The sequence below is a fragment of the Salvia hispanica genome, chromosome 3, assembly GCF_029641045.1.
Source record: "Salvia hispanica isolate PSC_SH4W2 chromosome 3, Shi_PSC_v1, whole genome shotgun sequence".
Taxonomy (NCBI): domain Eukaryota; kingdom Viridiplantae; phylum Streptophyta; class Magnoliopsida; order Lamiales; family Lamiaceae; genus Salvia; species Salvia hispanica.
The window spans coordinates 21,813,355-21,834,945 of NC_142694.1; the positions used below are offsets into that span (position 1 = coordinate 21,813,355).

At 31.7% G+C, this 21,591-nt stretch overlaps 1 protein-coding gene across 1 annotated transcript; it reads left to right on the forward strand.

Annotated features, from left to right (window-relative positions):
• Positions 1–19,542: 19,542 nt before the first annotated feature.
• LOC125215997 (flavonoid 8-O-methyltransferase 1-like) lies at positions 19,543–21,386 on the forward strand. Its single transcript, XM_048117591.2, has 2 exons — positions 19,543–20,317; positions 20,978–21,386. The coding sequence occupies exons 1-2, from the start codon at positions 19,559–19,561 to the stop codon at positions 21,272–21,274; spliced, it is 1,056 nt and encodes a 351-aa protein (XP_047973548.1). The 5' UTR covers positions 19,543–19,558; the 3' UTR covers positions 21,275–21,386.
• The last annotated feature ends 205 nt before the right edge of the window (positions 21,387–21,591 follow it).

Consider the following 21,591-nt stretch of genomic DNA (forward strand, 5'->3'; position numbering starts at 1 on the left):
GATCTCACATTTCACTATTTTTTTTACATGTCAAATTAAAGTGAGATGGAGTACATATTGCAGCGATGATCTATGGAATTTTTAATGTGGACAAATCGACTAATGTGTCTCTAATCTCTAATTTTGTTCATGACATTATATTATACTGACATAAACCACTATAAGATGTTTTACAGTAATAAATATTTTATGAGAGAGTTGACTTGACTAGCGAATGGGGTATAGTGTACTCTATCCATTCTTTGTTAATAGAAGCACTTCTTTTTGGCATGGAATTTAAGAGTAGCGTGGTAAATGAATTATGGAAAAGGTAAAATAAAGTAGATTAAAAGAGATAAAGAGAGAATAAAGTAAAAAGAAGAATTATTTTTTGCTAAAAATAGAAATAGCTCAATTAACTTGGAACTTTCCAAAATGAAAAAATTGACTCTATAGTACATTTTTTCACATGGTGTACAACGTACTTTTTTCACTTCAATAAAATGGTCCATTAGAGCATCCACAATGGCTTTAGGCCAGCCATAGGCTAGCCACAAGCTAGCCACTCTCTCCCTGCCACGTCATCAGCACTAAAAATCCACCTGTCACATCATCATTTTAATTAAATAGGCTAGCCACAAGCTAGCCGCAATAAAAATAATTAAAAAACAACTACATTTACGGAATTAAATTTACGATAAATTACGGAATTAAATTTACGAGACATATACGGGAAAATTCATTAATTTCATTTTTAAAAAAAGTACATTCATTTAAAAAAAAAATTACATAATAAAGAAAAAAACTATCACCGTACAGTCTTCCGTGCCCACAACTCTTCAATTATATCCTTTTGGAGTTGAATGTGAGCATCAACTTGGCGCATGTCGGCATGTGTCTGGAGACGGCCGGCTTCATCATGAGGTACCCCCCTTCGTACGTTGGGGGTGGCCACGCCATGGCTTGGACCGGCACGCCACAATGGCGGCCAGCGCATCGGCCAGCGCCTGGAAATCGGCGTGCGCTCGCTTGTTTTTTTGCCGAAATGCCGCTGGCCGGTTCCAATGGTTCGGCTAGCCGACCGGCTAGCGACGCGAATCGACTAGCGGTGCGCTAGCCGCCATTGTGGATGCTCTTATCGTTGAAAAATTAGTAAGAAATGACTCATTAGTCCCTAATATTTTAGGTTATGACATAATAGACTCCTAACAAAAGTTAATAACGTCATTGACTGGACTCTAACATGTAATATAATCACGAACGATGCTTTTCGGACTAAAATATCCTCAAGCCGTAGAAGGAAATTTTTTTCACTGTATTATATTACTAACATATGATTAATGTCACATTTCTGTCAGCATTTTCTCATGTAATTTTCTAATAAGTTTAATTTCCTAATTAGTTCTATTACTTCATAAGTAAATAAAATTTTCTCATTATTTACATTTTCTAATTTTTTTATACTATACAGATTTATCATTATCTGCATTAATTAATGTGAAAATAATAAAATGAGTCTCTTTCTTCCTTATAAAACTCATTTTCTATTACTCCCTCCGTCCCCAAAGAGTATGAACTTTGGATTCGGCACGAGTTTTAATAAATAAGGAGAAAAGTAAAAGAGAAAGAGAGAAAGGGTAGTGGAATTAATGTTAGTGGAGAGTGAGGTCCACATTATTATAATGGTATAAGTGTTAGTGGTAATGATATAAGTTATAAATAAAATTTTGTGTAGGGGTACTCTTTAGGGACGGACGAAAAAAGAAATAGCTCATACTCTTTGGGGACGAAGGGAGTACTTTTTTCGTGTTTCTATATCCCCTAAATTTTCTTTATTTTTTACCTTGATTTACGGAACAATTTTATATATTATGAAAATGTCGTAATTTTACGGTATTAATTTATAAATTTACATTCTCTTAATTTATAAAAATCTCCAATGGCTAACTAGCTAATATATCACATGCTTGAATATTTTCAAAATATTAATCATGTTTCAATTTTATCATGAATGACAAGAAACTATGTAAATTTATATCTAAAGATTGAATGTTCATATGATGTTAAAATTTTTAATTTGAGCTAAATTAAAATTCTCAATAAAATGTCAATGGAAAAAATTGTTTTAAAATTAGGGTTAGAGTAACAAATTAGTTTGATGATATATAATGCAATAATAGTTTAAATGTCAGCGTTTTTTAGAAAATAATTATTGTACTCCCTCCGTCCCACATAATTTTACCCAGTATTCCATTTTGGGTCGTCCCACATAATTTTACTCATTTCACTTTTACCATTTTGGTAGTGGATCTCATATTCCACTAACTCATTCTTACTCACATTTTATTATAAAACTAATACTTTAAAAGTAGGACCAACATCCCACCAACTATTTCAACTCACTTTCCATTACATTTCTTAAAACCCGTGCCGGGTCAAAGTGTGTAAAATTATGTGGGACGGAGGGAGTATCATTTAATAAAATGCTAAATATTTTTATTCTATGTATTATTGATTCAGACATTATTGCATAAATAACTTCACTTTTTCATATTTTTTGTTGTTTCTCAATAAATTTCATTCATGATATAACTAGTACTATTGTTACCACAAACTAGAAATAGGGATATGAAAAGATTTTTCCTGTGCAAATATTGACAAAAATTTAATCACGTATGAAGTGCTAGAGCTTTTTAGGAAATCACATAAGAAGTTGCTGACAGTGGCGTATCCAGGACTTTCGGTTTGAGGGTACGATAAATAATTATAGCGAATTAAAGCTTCAAAATTTGATCCTTTTTCTTATTTTTAATTTGTTCTCTCAATCAAAATTTTTACTTTTTTTTATTTTTATTTTTAGTTAAGATTATACTTTGTATATAGATGTGAATTATTTTTAAATTAGTTACTACTTAAATGACATTCATTATTCAAAATAAAGGTTCTTAGATTTATATATTATAGATATATTGTTTTAGCATTTATAGTGCATTTTCTTTTAATAATTTATTTTTTTTGGGTTATTTTACCAATATATCATCATTTGACTATTTGAGCAATGTTTCAATTATTTATAGAAAAATAGAAATAAAAAAATAAAATACAATAGAATAAATTAAAACAAAAAGTTAATATTGAAATTCATTAGAAAATAACTAAATGCATAATGCTTTAAAAGATAAGAAATTGTTTTAAATATAAATGCATAAAATGTATAAGATGAATTTTAATTAGAAATATATGTACAAAATAAGACGCATTAGAAGAGAAATGAAATTCATTAAAAATAATTAAAATACTTTTCAAGAGAACAAACTAATTTAAAAAGAAACAAAATAAGTACATAATCTTTTATTAGATTGGTAAAATACATTAAAAAGACTTATAACTGAAAGTGAAAAATATAGAATAAAATGAAGAAACAAAAATAACATGGAAAAGGGACTGAAAATTAGAACTCAAAGGGAATCGAACTTGGACTTCCGAATGGGTAAAGGAAGATTCTACCGTTGGGCTAAAGAACTTGCTTGGTTATCTATTAATTATTCCCTCCGTTCCACATTAAGAGTCACTTTTTGCCATAAAAGTCCGTCTCATTTTAAGAGTCACTTTTAAAATTTTTCATATTTGGTCATACAATTTTACCCCATTCTTCTTCAAATTTACATAAAAATGCAATTATCTACATTAAAATAAATCAAAACAAAAATCAAAAGTCAAAAGGGACCCACCTTCAACCAACTCCACTATCTCACTTCATTTATTACACACTCTACCATCTCACTTCATTTATTACACACTCTACCATCTCACTTCATTTATTACACACTTCAACTCTTTCTTAAAATCCGAGCCATAACAATAAGTGACTCCAAATGTGGGACGAAGGAAATATATAAGAGCATCTACAACGGATGCCCTAGTGAAAGCCCTAGTTTAAAGAAATAAAAATTTTAAAAAATAAAAAAAAATGAAAAAACGCCAGCTCGGGCTCGGGCGTCGGGCTGCAATGGATGCCCGATCTCACGCCCGATGGATCGCGCGAGAGATTGGTCGCGACCGATCTTTCGGTCGTTGTCGAGCACGACCGACGTCTGCAGTGGATGCCCGACGACGGCCGAGCCCGATCTCGGGCGATCGGGCGTGAGATCGGACATCCATTGTGGATGCTCTAATGCAAACACTTCATTTTGGGGGTACAACTCCCTTAGTGGATCCGCCACTGGTTGTTGATAGAAATGTGACAGAATTGATGTTAACAAATTTAGGGATTGCCAAAAAATGCTCTTCAAGCCATTTGGACATTTTCGTCCGAAAAGTGGCTAAAAACACGGACATTCGTGATTATATTTAATGTTAGGTTCCTCTGTGGCAAATTTTTTTATTAGGATTTTGTGGTGTCACAACCTAAATTACAAGGGACTAATGAGGCAGTTTACTTAAATTACTTAACATTGGACTTGAACAGCTATCTTTTATACTCCCCCCTTCCCAAAATAATTGTGGCATTTTTTTGGGCACGAGATTTAAGAAATTGATATATTAAAGTTTAAAATGGAGAAAGTAAAGTAAAAGAGAGAATAAAATAGAAGAGATAAAGAGAAAATAAATAAGAGAGGAAATAATTTTTTACCAATAAAAATATAAGTTATCTTAGGATAATCTAGAAAAAAATACGATTCAACTTGGACTTCCAATGAGAGGAAGTACATTTCATAAAATATACTGCAGTAATTAATTTAAAGCTCCACGTACAAAATTTGATTAATTTATATTATTATACTGTTGGATTTCATTGACAATTATCACAGTTAAAAATATGCGTGTAGCATTTTCATTTCAGTGACCAATAAAAGATGAAGACTTAGTCCTAAAAATTTAATCTAATGGACTAAACATCATACATATTTAATTTTAAAATATAATTTTTAAATGATCAAATATAGTATATATTTAATTTTAAAGTATAATCTTTTAAACGACTATCATACTGTATATTCATGCATGATGTACAGATTCATTAGAGATGGTTTTAGGAAATTAATTAGCATTAGTTGATCAATCTTGAACTAAACATCATACTTATTTAATTTTAAAATATAATTTTTAAACGATCAAATATAGTATATATTTAATTTTAAAGTATAATCTTTTAAACGACTATCGTAGTGTATATCCATGAATGATGTACAAATTCATTAGAGATGGTTTTAGGAAATTAATTAGCATTAGTTGATCAATCTTGACCAGATCTAACAACTTTAGGAGTATTCAGGATTGTGTGATCACCATGTGATCGATAATTATTGTGATTGTTCACTTAGACAAGGAGCCAAATTTGAACAAACATGTTGATTTATTTAAACTGAATTATGTTGATTTTTGACAGACAAATAAAACAAAATATGCAGCTGTACATAAATAGCTAATGTTATCACAAAACAGCAGATGCCAATTTAATATTCCAAAGACAACCAAGCCATAATTTCTTAAAAGATTGACTGACAGATCTTTGACATTTTTTATTTATGTTGCATTGATTAGACGAATAAGAAAAATAATTAGAGGCGGCCGTCCAACTTTAGAGGCGGCCGTCTGACCCTCTCGTTTATTTTTATGGAATAAAGAACTTAATCAAATTATGATAGTTTTCATAAATTTTATAATCAATCTAAAATATTATAAATTTTATATTGCAATGTTTATTAATTCATCTCATATAAGATATTTTAGGTAAAAAAGTATTCTAGGTAAACAATCATGAAGCGTTTGTAATGTTTGTAATAAATAAAATAAAAATCACGTATATTAGTAGGATAGGGTGAATGGCCCGCAGTGAAAAATAAAACATGAAACGTAAAGTTTGTGATATTTTAAATCAATTTTAAAATTAGTAAGAAATAACAAATTAGGTCAAAGTTCGTGATTTTAGAGATAAAACTCCCAATTTTTATTTACATGCAACCGTAATCAAATTAATTACTACTTCCTCCGTCCCCGAAAATAAGCCCATGGATGGACATCACGAGTGTTAATGAGAAACTGTTAAAGTAAGAGAGAAGAAGATTAAGTGGATAAAGTTTGAAAGTGATGAGAAAAAATGGGTAACATATGAAAGAAATGAGAAAAATATAGGTAAAACATGAGAGATAAACTTTTCATTTTTAGAATGACATAATTTTTCATGAACACTCCAAATAGAAAAATAGTTTTTGTGGATGGAGGAAATATTAGAATATAGAGTGAACCGCCATTAGTCCCTAACATTTACGATTTTGCACCACAGACCCCTACCAAAAAAATTATCCTCAGCTAACCTTAACGTTTTATATAATCACGAATGATGTTTTCTCGGACTGAAACAGCCTCAAGCTCTATATGGGCATTTTTTTCACTCTATTATATTGCTGATATATGATTAATTCCACATTTATATCAGCAAATCCTTATGTGATTTCCTAATTAGTTCTGATATTTCATACGTGATTAATGTTTTGTCATTATTTACCCTTTCTATTTTTTATATCATTGTCTGCATTGATTAATATGAAAATAATAAAATGAGACTCTTTCTTCCTTATAAAACTCATTTTCTAGTATTTTTGTGTGTTTCTATTTCCTCTAATTTTTCTTTGTTTTTTACCTTGATTTATCAATTTTATTTAATATGAAATTTTCTTATTTTATCTGTATTAATTTATAAATTTACATTCTCTTAATTTCAAATACTATTATTAATAAAAAAAATTCTCCAAAGACTAAATCGCTTATATCACATGCTTGATTATTTTTAATTATTACTCATGTTTCAATTTTATCATGAATAGTAAGAAACTATGCAAGTTAAAAATTTCAGTTTGAGCTAAATGAAAGTTCTCAATAAAATATCAATCATAAAAATCTTCTTAAAGTTAAGCTTAGAGTAATAATTAATTCGACGATATGTAATGAAATAATATTTTAAATGCCAGTGTTTTGAAGAAAATAATTATTGTATCATTAAATTAAATTTGAAATATCTCAAAAACAAATAAACTTCCTAAAGACAAAGCAAACTGTAATACGAAGAGATTGATGTTACAATTGAAATTCTAAGAATAAAACTTGTAAAATTATTAAATTGTAGAATTTTCACTATAACGTATTTTCAGAGTCCTGCAGCATTAACTTATACTGCACCCAATCATTTTACATGTCACATGTGATTGATTTTTCTTCTCCACGTTTTACGAAAATGATAGTAAAGTTAGAGAGATAAAGAAAAAGAATAACATAAGAGTACTCCATCTAATAACTACTTCTAAAATTTTGTGTCACTAAAAAATGTGGATATTTTGAGTGAGACGATGAGTACAATATAAAAATAGAACCACATTTTATTAGGTTTACTCATTTCCTTAATAAGGTCAAACAATATTTTAAATCAGTGTCAAACCAAAATATTCCATCCGTGTCCCACTACAAGTGTAACATCCCGAAATTTCAAACCCTAATTTTAGAGCCGTAAAATTTTCATTTAATACTATTGATGACGTGGGAGACGTGAATTAAATGATAAATGAATTTATTGCATGAGTTCTTATGACCAAGTTATGCCTAGGGTTGAGTTTGAGTTGAACAGTCAAACTTGTTGATGTTATGACGTGACTATTAAATAGCCAATATTGTTGATAATATTGTGGTGAATTATTTACCTAAGAGATGAGTGAGATTTAATAGGATCATTATTTAATTATTTGAAATTTTCGATCCCTACTATTATTGGAGAAGAAATTCTATTTTTCTTGGATTTAATTATTGTTTGGGATAATTACATAAATTAAGTCCAAAGTCCGATTATTCCTTATTTTCCTTCATGAAATTTCAACCCCCATGCCTATTTTAAGGAGATTTTCGAAAATCTCCTATTTATGGGAGAGGAGATTATTTAATTATATTATTTGATCCCTTATTATCATTTGGTTGTTTTGAACTTATTCCTTTTGAATTAGAAGACCGAGACATATTGTGTTTTGTTGAATTTATGTCAAAGCCTTGACTTTTGATCATAGTTTATGGTATCTATTTTTCATTAATTTTTCTTGATTAAACCGTTGACTTATTGCTTTAATAGTTCGTTTAATACCTTGGACAAATCTCTTTAAATGAAACCCTAGCCTATGTTCTTATTGCTTTTAAGTCCGCCTTGGTAGCAGTCGCCGTATTTATTATACCTTAGAAATCCGGGCTGACACAGTTGGTATCAGAGCCTCAATTCTTTCCGCTCTGGACCCAAGAGTCTTTTCAAAATTTAAATTTATCCTTGTAACCATTTACTAACGTACTAAATTCAGAAGACTCAACACCGCAACTCGTTCCGCTCAACCACGAAGAAAGAGGTACAAAATATTACTATGACTTTCAGTTGGAAATAATATACTCTTGAAAATTTCGGTGGGAAATGTTATTTTTGTGAAAATAGAAAGCATGCCATAGGATGACTCCTAGGAGTTTGGAAATATTGTGTGAATGTGAAGCGATGCTTCCCGAATGGTGATCCGTCAAATATTGTATGCGAACTTGTGAAATTGTGAAATGCGATTCCATGGAATATTGATTGACTGAGTGTTACTATCCACATATATTAATGTTCGATGCTTGTTATGCAATGGGACACCAAATGATTTATATGAATAAACATGTGGATTGTGCAATATATGGATGGCGTTTTATGTGATGAAAATTCATGACCGAGGAAGTGCGAGGTATCGTGAAGAACCACTATGAAAGTGAGATGTGGAACTTTGAACTTTGTTGCTAACGTAGGAGCCATATGAAGCTTGAGTTAGGTAATGACCGAATATATGTTGAAGTATGAGACTTCAAGCTATGCTTAAAATTATAGAGTGCCTAAGAAGTAGGCCAGACTGAACGTGCTAGAACTTAGTTGTAAGTTGACAACTGCAATATCACTTTCCTGAGTGATAGAACCAACGAAAATAAATATATTTCGAACTTTGGTGTATCCATACACTGGCGAGATCATACCTAAGATCTAATAAAACTATGCACTCTTGCCTACCATGCCAAAGTGGCGATGCGACACAAATGCGACGACGTTTATGACACATTAAGACCACGTGTATAATGACAATGTATTTTGAAAATGACTATGTGACATGGCAAGAAGACTTTGAAGATTTGACCATAAAAAAAAATATTAATTTCGACGATACGATGAATCACAACTTGGAATCCATGGTTTCATAGAACGATGTTACCATGTTCAGGCTCGCGAAAAATGTGCAAGGGAGTGCGACCTTCGTAGCTAGAATGACCGATTTTTAAATCAACAGTACTTACTTGGATCCTAAGTTCTTTTCCGGACGTTTTGAATAACCGTGAGCCCTTGTCTATTTGAACATCTTGGTTGACTCACAATTTGCAAGTGATGTCCATTATTTCTTTTCCTATATCGAGTCATGACTCACTTGGCTTGAAAATTTGTGTTTTCCCTTTTAACTTTGGATATCTTGATTGAGTAGACTTCTTTAATTCGTCATTCATAAGGATGATATTTGATTTTATGAGCTTCCGTCATTGAACTTCATTCCTAAAGTTGTTTGTAGTTATGACCTTCAGTAAGATCACATCTCCAGACCTGTTTTCTTTAAAAGATGGAATATTCTTCTTGGAATTTTTGTTCACCTCTTCATTTTTCCAGTTCTTTCTTGCAGAAGTGAAATTCTTTTTAGCTCAGTGACTTTTCTTTCTGCAACACCAAGTTAAGGCTATGATATTCTCTTCTTCGTTAATGGGTTTGATCGTGTTAATTTTCTGAAAAGTTCCAATCACTTCGAGTTGTCCTCAACAAACCCGTTGAACCATTATTAGTGCTACTTGATGACGTTTGTCTATATTTCTAAATTCTGACGCGACTGATTGTTTTAGGCCTTGACATGTTTGATCAATAACATTCATTGCTGTCCGAAATTTTTGCAAATTTTGATCTGGCAGTCTGGTATGGAATTTGAGATTTATTGCAGTTTCATCCTGTTTTCATGACCTATCCCATGTTCTTTCAAGCTCTCATCAGAAGTAAATTCTTAAGCTCTATGGGTTCCATTTGATACCTCTAAACCATTTAATTCTCAGAATGGAATGGATAAGTTCAATGGAACTTAGTCCTTGCCTTGTTTCAAACCAATTGTCAATGATGAGATTTGAAAGTGTCGAGCTAAAAATGTTATTCTTGTTTCCTTGATTAAGTTTGGAGCCTTTCCGATGAAAGACATTTTTTTTGTTGTGCATCTTCGAGTTGAAATCAATTTCTATCCAAGTAAGACTGTTTGATCAATTTTCGAGTTATTAATACTAGACTCAAGGAAATGTTAGAGCTGTGCTTTTCAGATACACACGAGGATTAAGTTCCTATGGCCAAACGCGCGTGGAAATTTATACACCAACTAAAAGCGTCAACATAACCAATAAACGAGACGTCAGATATTCTGCAACAACGAACTACCTGCCACAAGCTGCTAGAAGATCGAACTTAAGGAATAAACTCTTGAGAAAGGAAATGTGCTTACGAGTAGCTGATGATCAATGCATGAATAACGAAGCGGAGAATTTAGATATTTGTTATAATCAGATGCTTGGAGAAAAGATGATGAAATAGCTTCTTGTTAGCACCAGACTCGAGATCAAAAGTGTTATAAGAGGCGATATGGAAACTTCGAGGAAAAAGTGTGAGTTTGAAGAAAATGATTGAAAAGTAGATGCGAAAGGTTATTTGGTTACTTGCTTATTCTGAAGTATGCATGGCTTTTAATGTGATAATTGTTGATCGATAAGATGTTAGTGTCTTCACCAGTGGGTGGGACAATATAAATATCCCGAACATGCTCGAACGTAGAGATTGTATTAGAAAAGCTTAAGTTAGTCGCTCACAATCTGCAAGTTATGGCGATGGGAGATTGACGTAATCTTGAGGAACAAATCTATTGCCAGCGTAAAAGTACTGTGGAGAAACCACGAATACGAGGAAGCCACGTGGGAGCTCGAGGATAAGATGATGGAACTGTACCTGGAACTTTTCCCCTGAAGGTACCAAATTTCGGGACGAAATTTCTTTTAAGAGTGGCAGGATGTAACATCCCGAAATTTCGAACCCTAATTTTAGAGCCGTAAAATTTTCATTTAATACTATTGATGATGTGGGAGACGTGAATTAAATGATGAATGAATTTATTGCATGAGTTCTTATGACTAAGTTGTGCCCAGGGTTGAGTTTGAGTTGAATAGTCAAACTTGTTGATGTTATGACGTGGCTATTAAATAGTCAATATTGTTGATAATATTGTGGTGAATTATTTACCTAAGGGATGAGTGAGATTTAATAGGATCATTATTTAATTATTTAAAATTTTCGATCCCTACTATTATTGGAGAAGGAATTTTATTTTTCTTGAATTTAATTATTGCTTGGGATAATTACCTAAATTAAATCCAAAGTCCGATTATTCCTTATTTTCCTTCATGAAATTTCGACCCCCATGCCTATTATAAGGAGATTTTTCAAAAATCTCCTATTTATGGGAGATGAGATTATTTAATTATATTATTTGATCCCTTATTTATTCTCTTCCAAGAATAAATATAAATATTCTAGCAAATCTTACCATACCTCAAGGAGATATTGTCATATCTTATTTTAGTTAATATTTAAAATTGATTCCTTATGGAGGAATCAATATTCACGCCTATTTCCTATTATTGGTGGGAGAATTATTATTTTTATTTTGCTCCGTGATATTTTATTCTACTCCGAAAAATATACCAAACAAAATCATTGGCTAAACAAATATCCAAGATTTCGAAAATCATCTCCTATTTCTCTACCCTAATTTACGCCATTTTTCCTTTCTACTCTACTTCACAATATTTATTTTATTTAATTGTGGAGAATCAAATCTTCCCAAATATTCTATTTACTTACCTAGAGATTTTATTGAACCCTATAAATAGGAGAGAAAAACCCTAACCCTAGCACCACAAAATTTTAGCCCTACCCCCATATCACACGCCTCCTTTCCCCTCTCCACTCTCTCTCAATTTTCTTCTACTTTTCTCCAATAATTCTTTATCATTTGAGAAGAATTAGAGTTTGAGCCTAAAAAATTGTTGAAGAATCAAGTCTCTGCTTTGTTTCTACTGTTCGTTTTGTCAAGAAAATGTACCTATATATTAATCTTTCTCCATCTAACCGATTAATCGGTATTCTTGAACCCTCATGTATCTAGATTGAGTGAAAGTGGGATAAATGGTATATAGGAAGTGTGTGTGCGTGTGTGTGTCTGCGTGCGTGTGTGTATGTGACGTATGAATAACGCTCATGTGTGACATAAGTTGATAATAGATCTAAAATTTGTGAGTGTATAAATGATATGTGATTAAAAGGTGAAACCTTGATTGCGAAGCCGCATAACAAAAGGGAGAAACGTACTTGAAATCTAAGCAGTCAAGGTGGGCTTTATTCACTAAACTCTTTTATTTCCATAATATTGATTATGGTGTTATAAGGGTGGTTTAAACTGTTATGTCATGCCTATGATTGTTTTGATTATATTGTGCGCCTGATGCCTAGTTTGAGAGTTCGCTCCATTGGGCTATGGATATGTATAAACGAATTCGGGTCTGAGTAGGGCCGCAAACCCTACCAGGCTAGTGTACACGGTGGGATCGGGAGCCGTCCTTGCTAGTCGGCCAGTCACGTGGGCGAAAAGTGTGGCCACACTTTCGTCGCACTATGGAAATGTTGTGATTGTGGAAATTGATGAGGAAATTGGGGGGTTGTTTGACTGGCCAGTCTATGAAATATTTTTGTGATACTCGATGATATTTATTTTGATAATTGCAAAGCTCGAGTTCACTATGGTAAGTGTGGCATAATTAATAAAATATTTTGGCATGAGTCCACTGGGTATTCCAAAATACTCAGTCCTGCATGTGTTTTCCTTATGTGCAGGTTGAACGGCGACGAGCGTTGGCGGGTGTTGTGCAAATTTAATTAAATAAGATGGAAATTTTGAACTTCGAGTGTAGTTGTGTCTTCATACATGGCTTCACTTTCTCTTGGTTGCTTCCGCTGAATTATGAAATTTATTATCATTTGGTTGTTTTGAACTTATTCCTTTTGAATTAGAAGATCGAGACATATTGTGTTTTGTTGAATTTATGTCAAACCCTTGACTTTTGATCATAGTTTATGGTATCTATTCTTCATTGATTTTTCTTGATTAAACCGTTGACTTATTGCTTTGATAGTTCGTTTAATACCTTGGACAAATCTCTTTAAATGAAACCCTAGCCTATGTTCTTATTGCTTTTAAGTCCGCCTTGGTAGCAGTCGCCGTATTTATTATACCCTAGAAATCCGGGCTGTTACAACAAGTGATGGATTTCTTTTGGACAAGAGAATTAAGAAAATGATATATATTGAGTTAAAGTGGAGAGAGTAAAGTATGAGAGAGGAAACATGAAGAAAGATAAAGAGAGAATAAAGTAAGAGAGAGTTGAAGTCTTCTTTTTAGCTAAAAAAAGAAATTGATCACTTGTGGTGGGACACTCAAAATGGAAAATTATACATTCGTTGTCCTCCACCGGATAGGATATCTGGCTTTCACCCAGGTGACCCGAGTTCAATTCCCGGCAACGGAATTATTTATATATATATATATATATATATATATATATATATATATATATATAGAGGATTGTGTTAAAATGACAACATCTCTTAAAGTAACACCATACCACCATTCCTAGCCAATCATTTGTACATGTGGACGAATAATAAGCTGCCATGTGGCAATCATAAAAATTGCTCAAGGATAAATTTTCACGGACTGCAATATCCAATACACTAGACTGCAATTTTTCCCGACTGCAATATCCAATACGCTAGACTGCAATCTATAGATTGCAGTCTAGCGTTTATACTATTGCAGTCTAGCATATATAATATTGCAGTCTAGCGTGGTGTCACAGTGTCATTTTAAGAGTGTTGTCATTTTAACGCACCCCTAGGTGCCACCATAGTTAAAATAACATCATACCACCAATATAGTCCGTTAGATCTCATCTATGGACGCCTAGGATTAAGTTTCGTGAAAAAACACGGGTTTGCAGTCTACTGTATTAGATATTGCAGTCTACTGTATTAGATATTGCAGTCGTGGTAAACTGCAATATTGTTGTGGTAAGACTGCAATATTCAATGAACAGCACTGCAATCTGGTAACGTAAAATTAGAAATTTCCTATTTTACCCCTCCGTGTTTTTACACGTGGCAGCATGACAAGCACACGATTTTCAGATCCAATGGCCTAAAATGGTGGTATGGTGTTACAATAAAGAGGGTTGTCATCTTAGTACATCTCTATATATATATATATATATATATATATATATATATATATATATATAGGTTTGTGTTAAAATGACAACCCCTCTTAAAATGACAACGTGACAACGCTTATACAACAATATTATAAACGCTACACAACAATATCCAACGCTTATTATTCGTCCACGTGTACAAATGATTGGCTATAAATGGTGGTATGATGTTATTTTAAGGGGTGGTGGCACTCTAACATGCCCCTATATATATGTAATTAAAACTTGTGGTGGGACGAAGGGAATATGTTTTTACATGGCAGACGAAGAAAATATAAAAAAATAAAATTTATATTGCACTAATTTTCTTTATATTAATTTATTTTATATTTTTTTTCAAACCTGAGTCAAACTGATATAGTAAATCCTGCACTATTGGAGTAATTATTTGTTTGCCGATTGACCTTAAAGACAAAATTTGTCTTAAATCATGAATGGTTGGATTTCATAAGAACATACAATTTCCATGATTCTCATGATTATTATAAATAGAAATTCATCAATTTCCAAAGGCTTCCTAGTTTTCCACCCTTTTATATAATATATCCATTTTAAACAACTAAATTTTGTACAACCAAAATAAGATAATATTAATAATTTGATGTATTATTTATACATTAAAATTATAAATATAGTAAGTGGATAAGTTAAAAAGACTTATTAGCCTTTAACCTCATTTTTTATTTTTATATTTGAATTTCCTTTCTATTAATTTTAAGATTTGAATTAAAGTATGCACTAAATAAAATTAGTGGTTCCAAAAAATAAAAAAAATTATACATAAATCATAAATATAAGACCACAATATTATACACTTTTCATGTACTATATATGCATCCATATATTTTAATTAAATGTATAAATAAACCTATTTTTTTAAAATAAATTAATTTTTTGTTATACAAAATTTGGTCTTTGTTGTTTCAGAATACATGATACATCTCGACTCTATGCCACCTTTCGAAATTTGGACATTTCCTCGGCCTTTTTAATTTTTTTATCCCAATATATTGAAAGAGCATTTTCAATCTTGAAATTTGTGAAGACTGATCTGTAAAATAGGATGAGAAAAGATTAATTGAATGACAATTTAGTGTAGTATACAATGAAAGACTCATTTTCTTCAATATTTTTAATGAAAAATCTTTAAAATATTTTTAAGATATGAATAATAGTAAAAGTCAATCATATATAATTGTTGGACAATCATCACGACTAACTTTAGCTAATTTTCTTTGACAAGCTTTCAAGTAGTACATCCGTCGGCACAATTAAGTTTGAGTCATTTTTTTTTTATAATAAAATATTTGGTCATTCTTATTTTATTCCATCAATCTACTTTACTCTTTTTTTTTTTATCTTTTCTACTTTATTACTCTGTTCTACTTTTTAATACAATTATTTACTTTTTAGTACAATTATTTAATCTTCAAGTCCCAAAAATTTTTACCCAACTTAGTTGGGATGAAGAGAGAACTAGTTTATATTCCCTCCATTCCTTCTAAGTTGCACATTTTTCTTTTTAGATGTCTAAATAATATATTTCAAAGAATAACAGATTGAAACATAAAATAATGTTGCATGTCATTTAGTTAATCTTTTTTTTTCTTTTTATATAAGCATAGTTTTATTATCTTACATATTCTTGTATATATATTATGTTTCTTTTTTTTTTTTTATCACACTATATGTTTTATATTTTATATTTAATATTTTATAACATTAGATATTATGTTTATGTAAAAAATAAAAATATTAAACAAAAACATTAATATATGGTATGGAAATTAAAATGGGTAAGAATTTCAGTTTATAAATTATTGTATATATAACTATGTTTTTTTTATTATTATAACATGTTTTCTATTTATATTTATATTTGTATTTATATTTAATAATTTTAATTTTAATATTTGATCATATTAGATATCATGTTTATGTAAAAAAAATGTTAAACAAAAATATAAATATATATAATACTAAATTTGGTATGCATTTCAATTATTTATGAATCTAACTAAATTTTAAAGTATTTGAATTTTTAAACAAGAAAAAGAAAAAAATTAATTGAATGTGCGTATTAAAGAAATATATAAAACATACAGATTTAAAAACGTACAAATTTTACATACAAAAAGACGTCAGATAACAAACTAATGCTTATAGAAAAAGAATAAAATAATTAAAGATTTAGATGGAGAAAAATGGAAGAGGGAAAATCTGGTGCCATTTTGGGTGGAGAAAATAATAAGAGGCAACAGTTTTAATTAAGGTTACGTTCTATTGAACCGAAAATTTATCAATAAAATAGTGTTTTTTTCTATTAAACCAATTAATGGTTGTCCATAATATGGTCACGTAGATTTATCCTCAATTCAAAGTAATGAAGATGTGGGAGTGTGTGGGCTACAATTCATTATGGACAGTTGCATAAATGTGGCAACTAACAAAAGGGGCAATGATGACATTAAAACGTCAAGCAAGTAATTTTGTTGATATTTTAATAGTGTGAAATTTTAATTTCAATCTTGACATTTTTAATATATTGTATTAATGGGTTGGTAGTTAGAAACATAAAAAGTTAGTAATATAACGCATCTCTTATTACCACTAACTAAAAGTAGAGGGATACGAGAAGTTTTTTTCGGTGTAAATAATGACAAACTTTAATCACGTATGAAGTATTAGGTGACAGAAATATGACAGAATTCATGTCACCGAATTTAAGAATTGCCAAAAATGGCTAAAATGTGATTTGGGCATTTTCGTCTGAAAAGTAGCTAAAAAGGGTTTAGGGTTATATAAAAGGTTTAGCCTAAAAGTCATATTCGTGATTATATAAAATGTTAGGGTTATCCGAAATTCTTTTAGGAGTTTGTGTGTTAATAACACTAAAGATTATGGACTAAGGCCATCTTCAACCATTTACGCTAAACTCAAACCCATTTTTGAGTATATGTCATACCAAAAAGTAGTTTTACTCCAATCATTTACTCTATCTTTAAGTTTACACTATTTTTGAGTATTTCTCTAACAAAATTTTGGAGTAAACATCATATTTGGTGTTATTCCATTGAAAAATCCAAAAATGAGTTTAAGTTTGGTGTATGATTGGAGAAATTATCTACACCAAAAATGAATTTTGGTGTACGGTTGGTGATGGTCTAAGAAGACAATTTACTGTATATTATAAATGATGAAGACGCCTATAAATGATGTGGTCAACATTGAACTCATTGAAGAACACAACAACTCCAAAAATGGTGTTGCCTAATGCAGTAGATTCCACCACCCAAGAGCTGCTAGATTTCATGTGCCTAAAATCAGCTCTTCAATTATGCATAACAATTTTCGAATTAAAGCAGCAGCCAAATTTGAACAAGCTTGTTAATTTATTTAAATTGAATTTTTATGTTGATTTCTGATAGAAAAATAAAACAAAATATATATGAGCATATGCCAATTTCATATTCCAATGACAACCTAGCCATAATTTCTTAAATGTTAGGCATATCTTTATAGACATATTTTACGTTGCATTTATTAGACGAATAAAAAACATAATCAAGTTGTAAACAAACAATACCTTACAACTTGTTTCCACGAAAGAACCATTCTATTTTTATAATCCCATGAAATTATGAATATTTAGGATGGTACGAAAATTAGTACACTATTGATAAGAGACATCAAAAGAAAAAATAATTATCGTAATATTAGTGGAGAATGTGGCTCATGACCTTATTAAAGAGAAGGAACCTACCAAAACTAGAAGGGTATGTTTTTATGAGACATCCCAAAATAAAAAATGTCCTTATTTTTATGGATATTGATTCTTAAAATCACAAACTTTATCTAATTCTAGTATTTTTACAAATTTTATAACTAATCTATAAAATATAAATTTTATATTTTATGTATTCTTTCTTAATTCAACCCATATAGTATATTTTGGGCAAAAATTTATTCTACATAGACAACCATGGAACGCTTGTAATATTTTATACTACTTTTTATGTTTGTGGTTTATAGAATAAAAGTCACATACATTAGTCGGATACAATGATTGACCCACAGTGAAAAATAACACATGAAATGTAATCCATCATTTATAAAACTATTTTGACTTGGAACAGATTTTAAAAAATTGGTTGACTTGAGAAAGAAAAGTGAATGAAAAGAGTTAGTGAAGTGTGAGTCTCATTTATAGTAGTAGTATTAGTTTTATACTATCATCGTCCCACAATAAGTTGATGGATGTGAGGCCTACTTACTATATATGGTAAAAGTGAAATGTGACTCTTATTGCAGGACGGACCGAAATGGTAAAACGCGACTCTAATTGTGGGACGGGAAGTAATAGAGTGTGAGTGAGAAAAGTTAGTAGATCTGGGGTTCGTATACCAAAGTGGAAAAAAGTAAATAGTTTATTAAAATTGTGGACAACCCAAAATGGTAACATGGTTCTTTAAATCGTGAAAGTATGGAGTTCTTCTCACATTCACAAAAAATAGACCCATGGATGGCTAAAGTAAGAGAGGAGAAAGAAGAATAAATGGATAAAGTTTGAAAGAGAGGAGAAAAAGTAGGTAACATATGAAAGAAATGAGAAAAAGTGCGTAAAGCGTTGCAAATAAATTTTCCATTTTTAGAATGAGAATATTGTTCATTTACACTCCAAATAAAAAAAAAATACTATTTTTTGTGAACGAAGAAACTAGATACTGCCTCCGTCCATCATTAAATGTCTCATTTTTCTGTTTTCGTTCGTCTCCAATTTCATTTTTATTATATTTGGTAAGTGGACCCTATATTCTACTAACTCATTCTACTCACATTTTATTATAAAACCAATATATAAAAATAGGTTCCACAATCGACTAACTTTTCTATCCATTTTTCTACATAAAGTCAAACAATTTCTTAAAACCCGTGCCGATCAAATATGGGACATATCACAGAGGGAGTAGAAAGTATTATATTATACTCCTTGAAATCAATAAATTATTACTAGTATTACATTACACTCCTTGAAATCAATAATACTCCTTGAAATCAATAAATTATTAATAGTGTATTAAAGAATCTATAAATGATGTGGTGAACATTGAGCTCATTGAAGAACACTACACCTCCAAAAATGTTGTTGCCTAATGCAGTAGATTCCACCACCCAAGAGCTGCTAGAAGCTCAATCTCATGTGTGGAATCTAACATTCAGCTTCATAAATTCAATGTGCCTAAAATCAGCTCTTGAATTAGGCATTCCCGATGCCATCCACAAACACAACAAGCCTATCACAATTTCCGAATTAGCCGACGCCCTGTCCATCCCCAAATCCAAATCCCACGCCCTCTTCCGCCTAATGCGCGTCCTCGTCCATTCCAAGGTCTTCGCCAAGGCGGAAGAGGACGCGTACGCCCTCACAGGGACTTCTCGTCTCCTTCTGCGAGACGAGCCCCTGAGCTTCTCCCCTTTCATACTCACCACGACCGATCCGATCGCGGTGGGCACGTACGATTGCATGGCCGAATGGTTCCGGGACGAGTGCCCGACCCCGTTCGTGACGAAATACGGGAGAAATGTGTGGGAGTTCGGAGCGGATGAGGCCAGGTGGAACCAGCTATTTAACAAGGGAATGACTAGTGATTCGGAGCTTATGGGAAAGATACTCGTGAGAGAATGCAAGCATGTTTTCGAAGGTTTGGAGACTGTGGTGGATGTTGCCGGGGGCCGCGGTGCCCTGGCGAAGGCGGTGGCGGCCGCGTTTCCCGCCATGAAGTTTGTTGTGCTTGATCTTCCACAAGTGGTTGATGGGCTTCAAGGATTTGAGAATGTGAGCTTTGTTAGTGGAGATATGTTCAAGTATGTTCCTCCTGCTGATGCTGTTATACTAAAGGTATGAATCCAATCAACCAACTCTCTCTATTTAATAGGGTGCGGACTAATCAAGTTGTAATTATATCAGATTAGATTTTTTACTCTAATCTTACATGTTCGGGGTTCAAGCTAATTGGACTGCTAACTATATGTATTAATAAAATCTGGCGCATATATATGTATATTTAATATAAAATGAAAGGTTATCACTGTTCACTACACAATTTCAACTATTTTTTCTCCTTCTCTCTTACATTGATAATTATACATTAAAACCCGTGCTAAACCCAAATGACCTATTTCTATGAGACGGAGGGAGTATTAGTTTTATAATAGTTGTGAGTAGAATGAATTAGTTGAATATGGCGTCCACTTACTAAAAGTACTAAAAGTGAAATGAGATTTGTATACGAGACCGTCCAAATAAGAAAATATGAGACATTTAATTGGGACGGGAGGGAGTAGTTAATAAACAAAAAAGAAGAATAAACAATAGTTAAACCTAGGTCCAATCCACCGGGCTAGCCCATCAGAACCCAGGCAAGTCGAGTTGCAGGCTAATCGGGCTAGAAATTTTCCAATCTGAAACCTTTAAATTTAGCAGGCTTTTTAGGCTAACCCACATATTTCAGGCTACACTAACATCTCTATTCGTTTTGTCTTTGTTCAAATATTACAGTGGATACTTCACGACTGGAGTGATGAAGATTGTCTAAGAATTTTGGAGAACTGCAAAGAAGCAACAGCTGCAGGTAGTGGCAAAGTGATTATTTTGGATATGGTCGTGGATTGTGAGAAGCAAGAAGACAAGGCCATTGAAACTCAATTGTTTTTTGATATGGTGATGATGGTTGGGCTTGGAGGAAAAGAGAGAACTGAGAAAGAGTGGGCTAACCTATTTTCTAAGGCTGGCTTCCAAAATTATAAGATCACTCCCCTTTTAGGATTAAGGTCTATAATCGAGGTGTTTCCTTGATGATTGTTTGTTAGTACCAAATAATATTTCATTTTCTTATATTCTACCGCATGTTGTCATATTTGATTTGTCATGTATTTCCTCCTATTAATAAGATTGTCATCACTTTCTATGGACATGTCTCACTTTATATTTCTCTTTTTTAAAAGATAATGAATAAATAATATTCAGTGAAATATGAGTATTTTTGTTATAGTACTTATATAACTAAAAATGAAATGACTTAGTAACAACGAAGTATTTTTTGTAGTACTTACATAACTAAAAATGAAATGATTTAGTAACAACAATAGATACTGAAATTGACTTGTGGGATC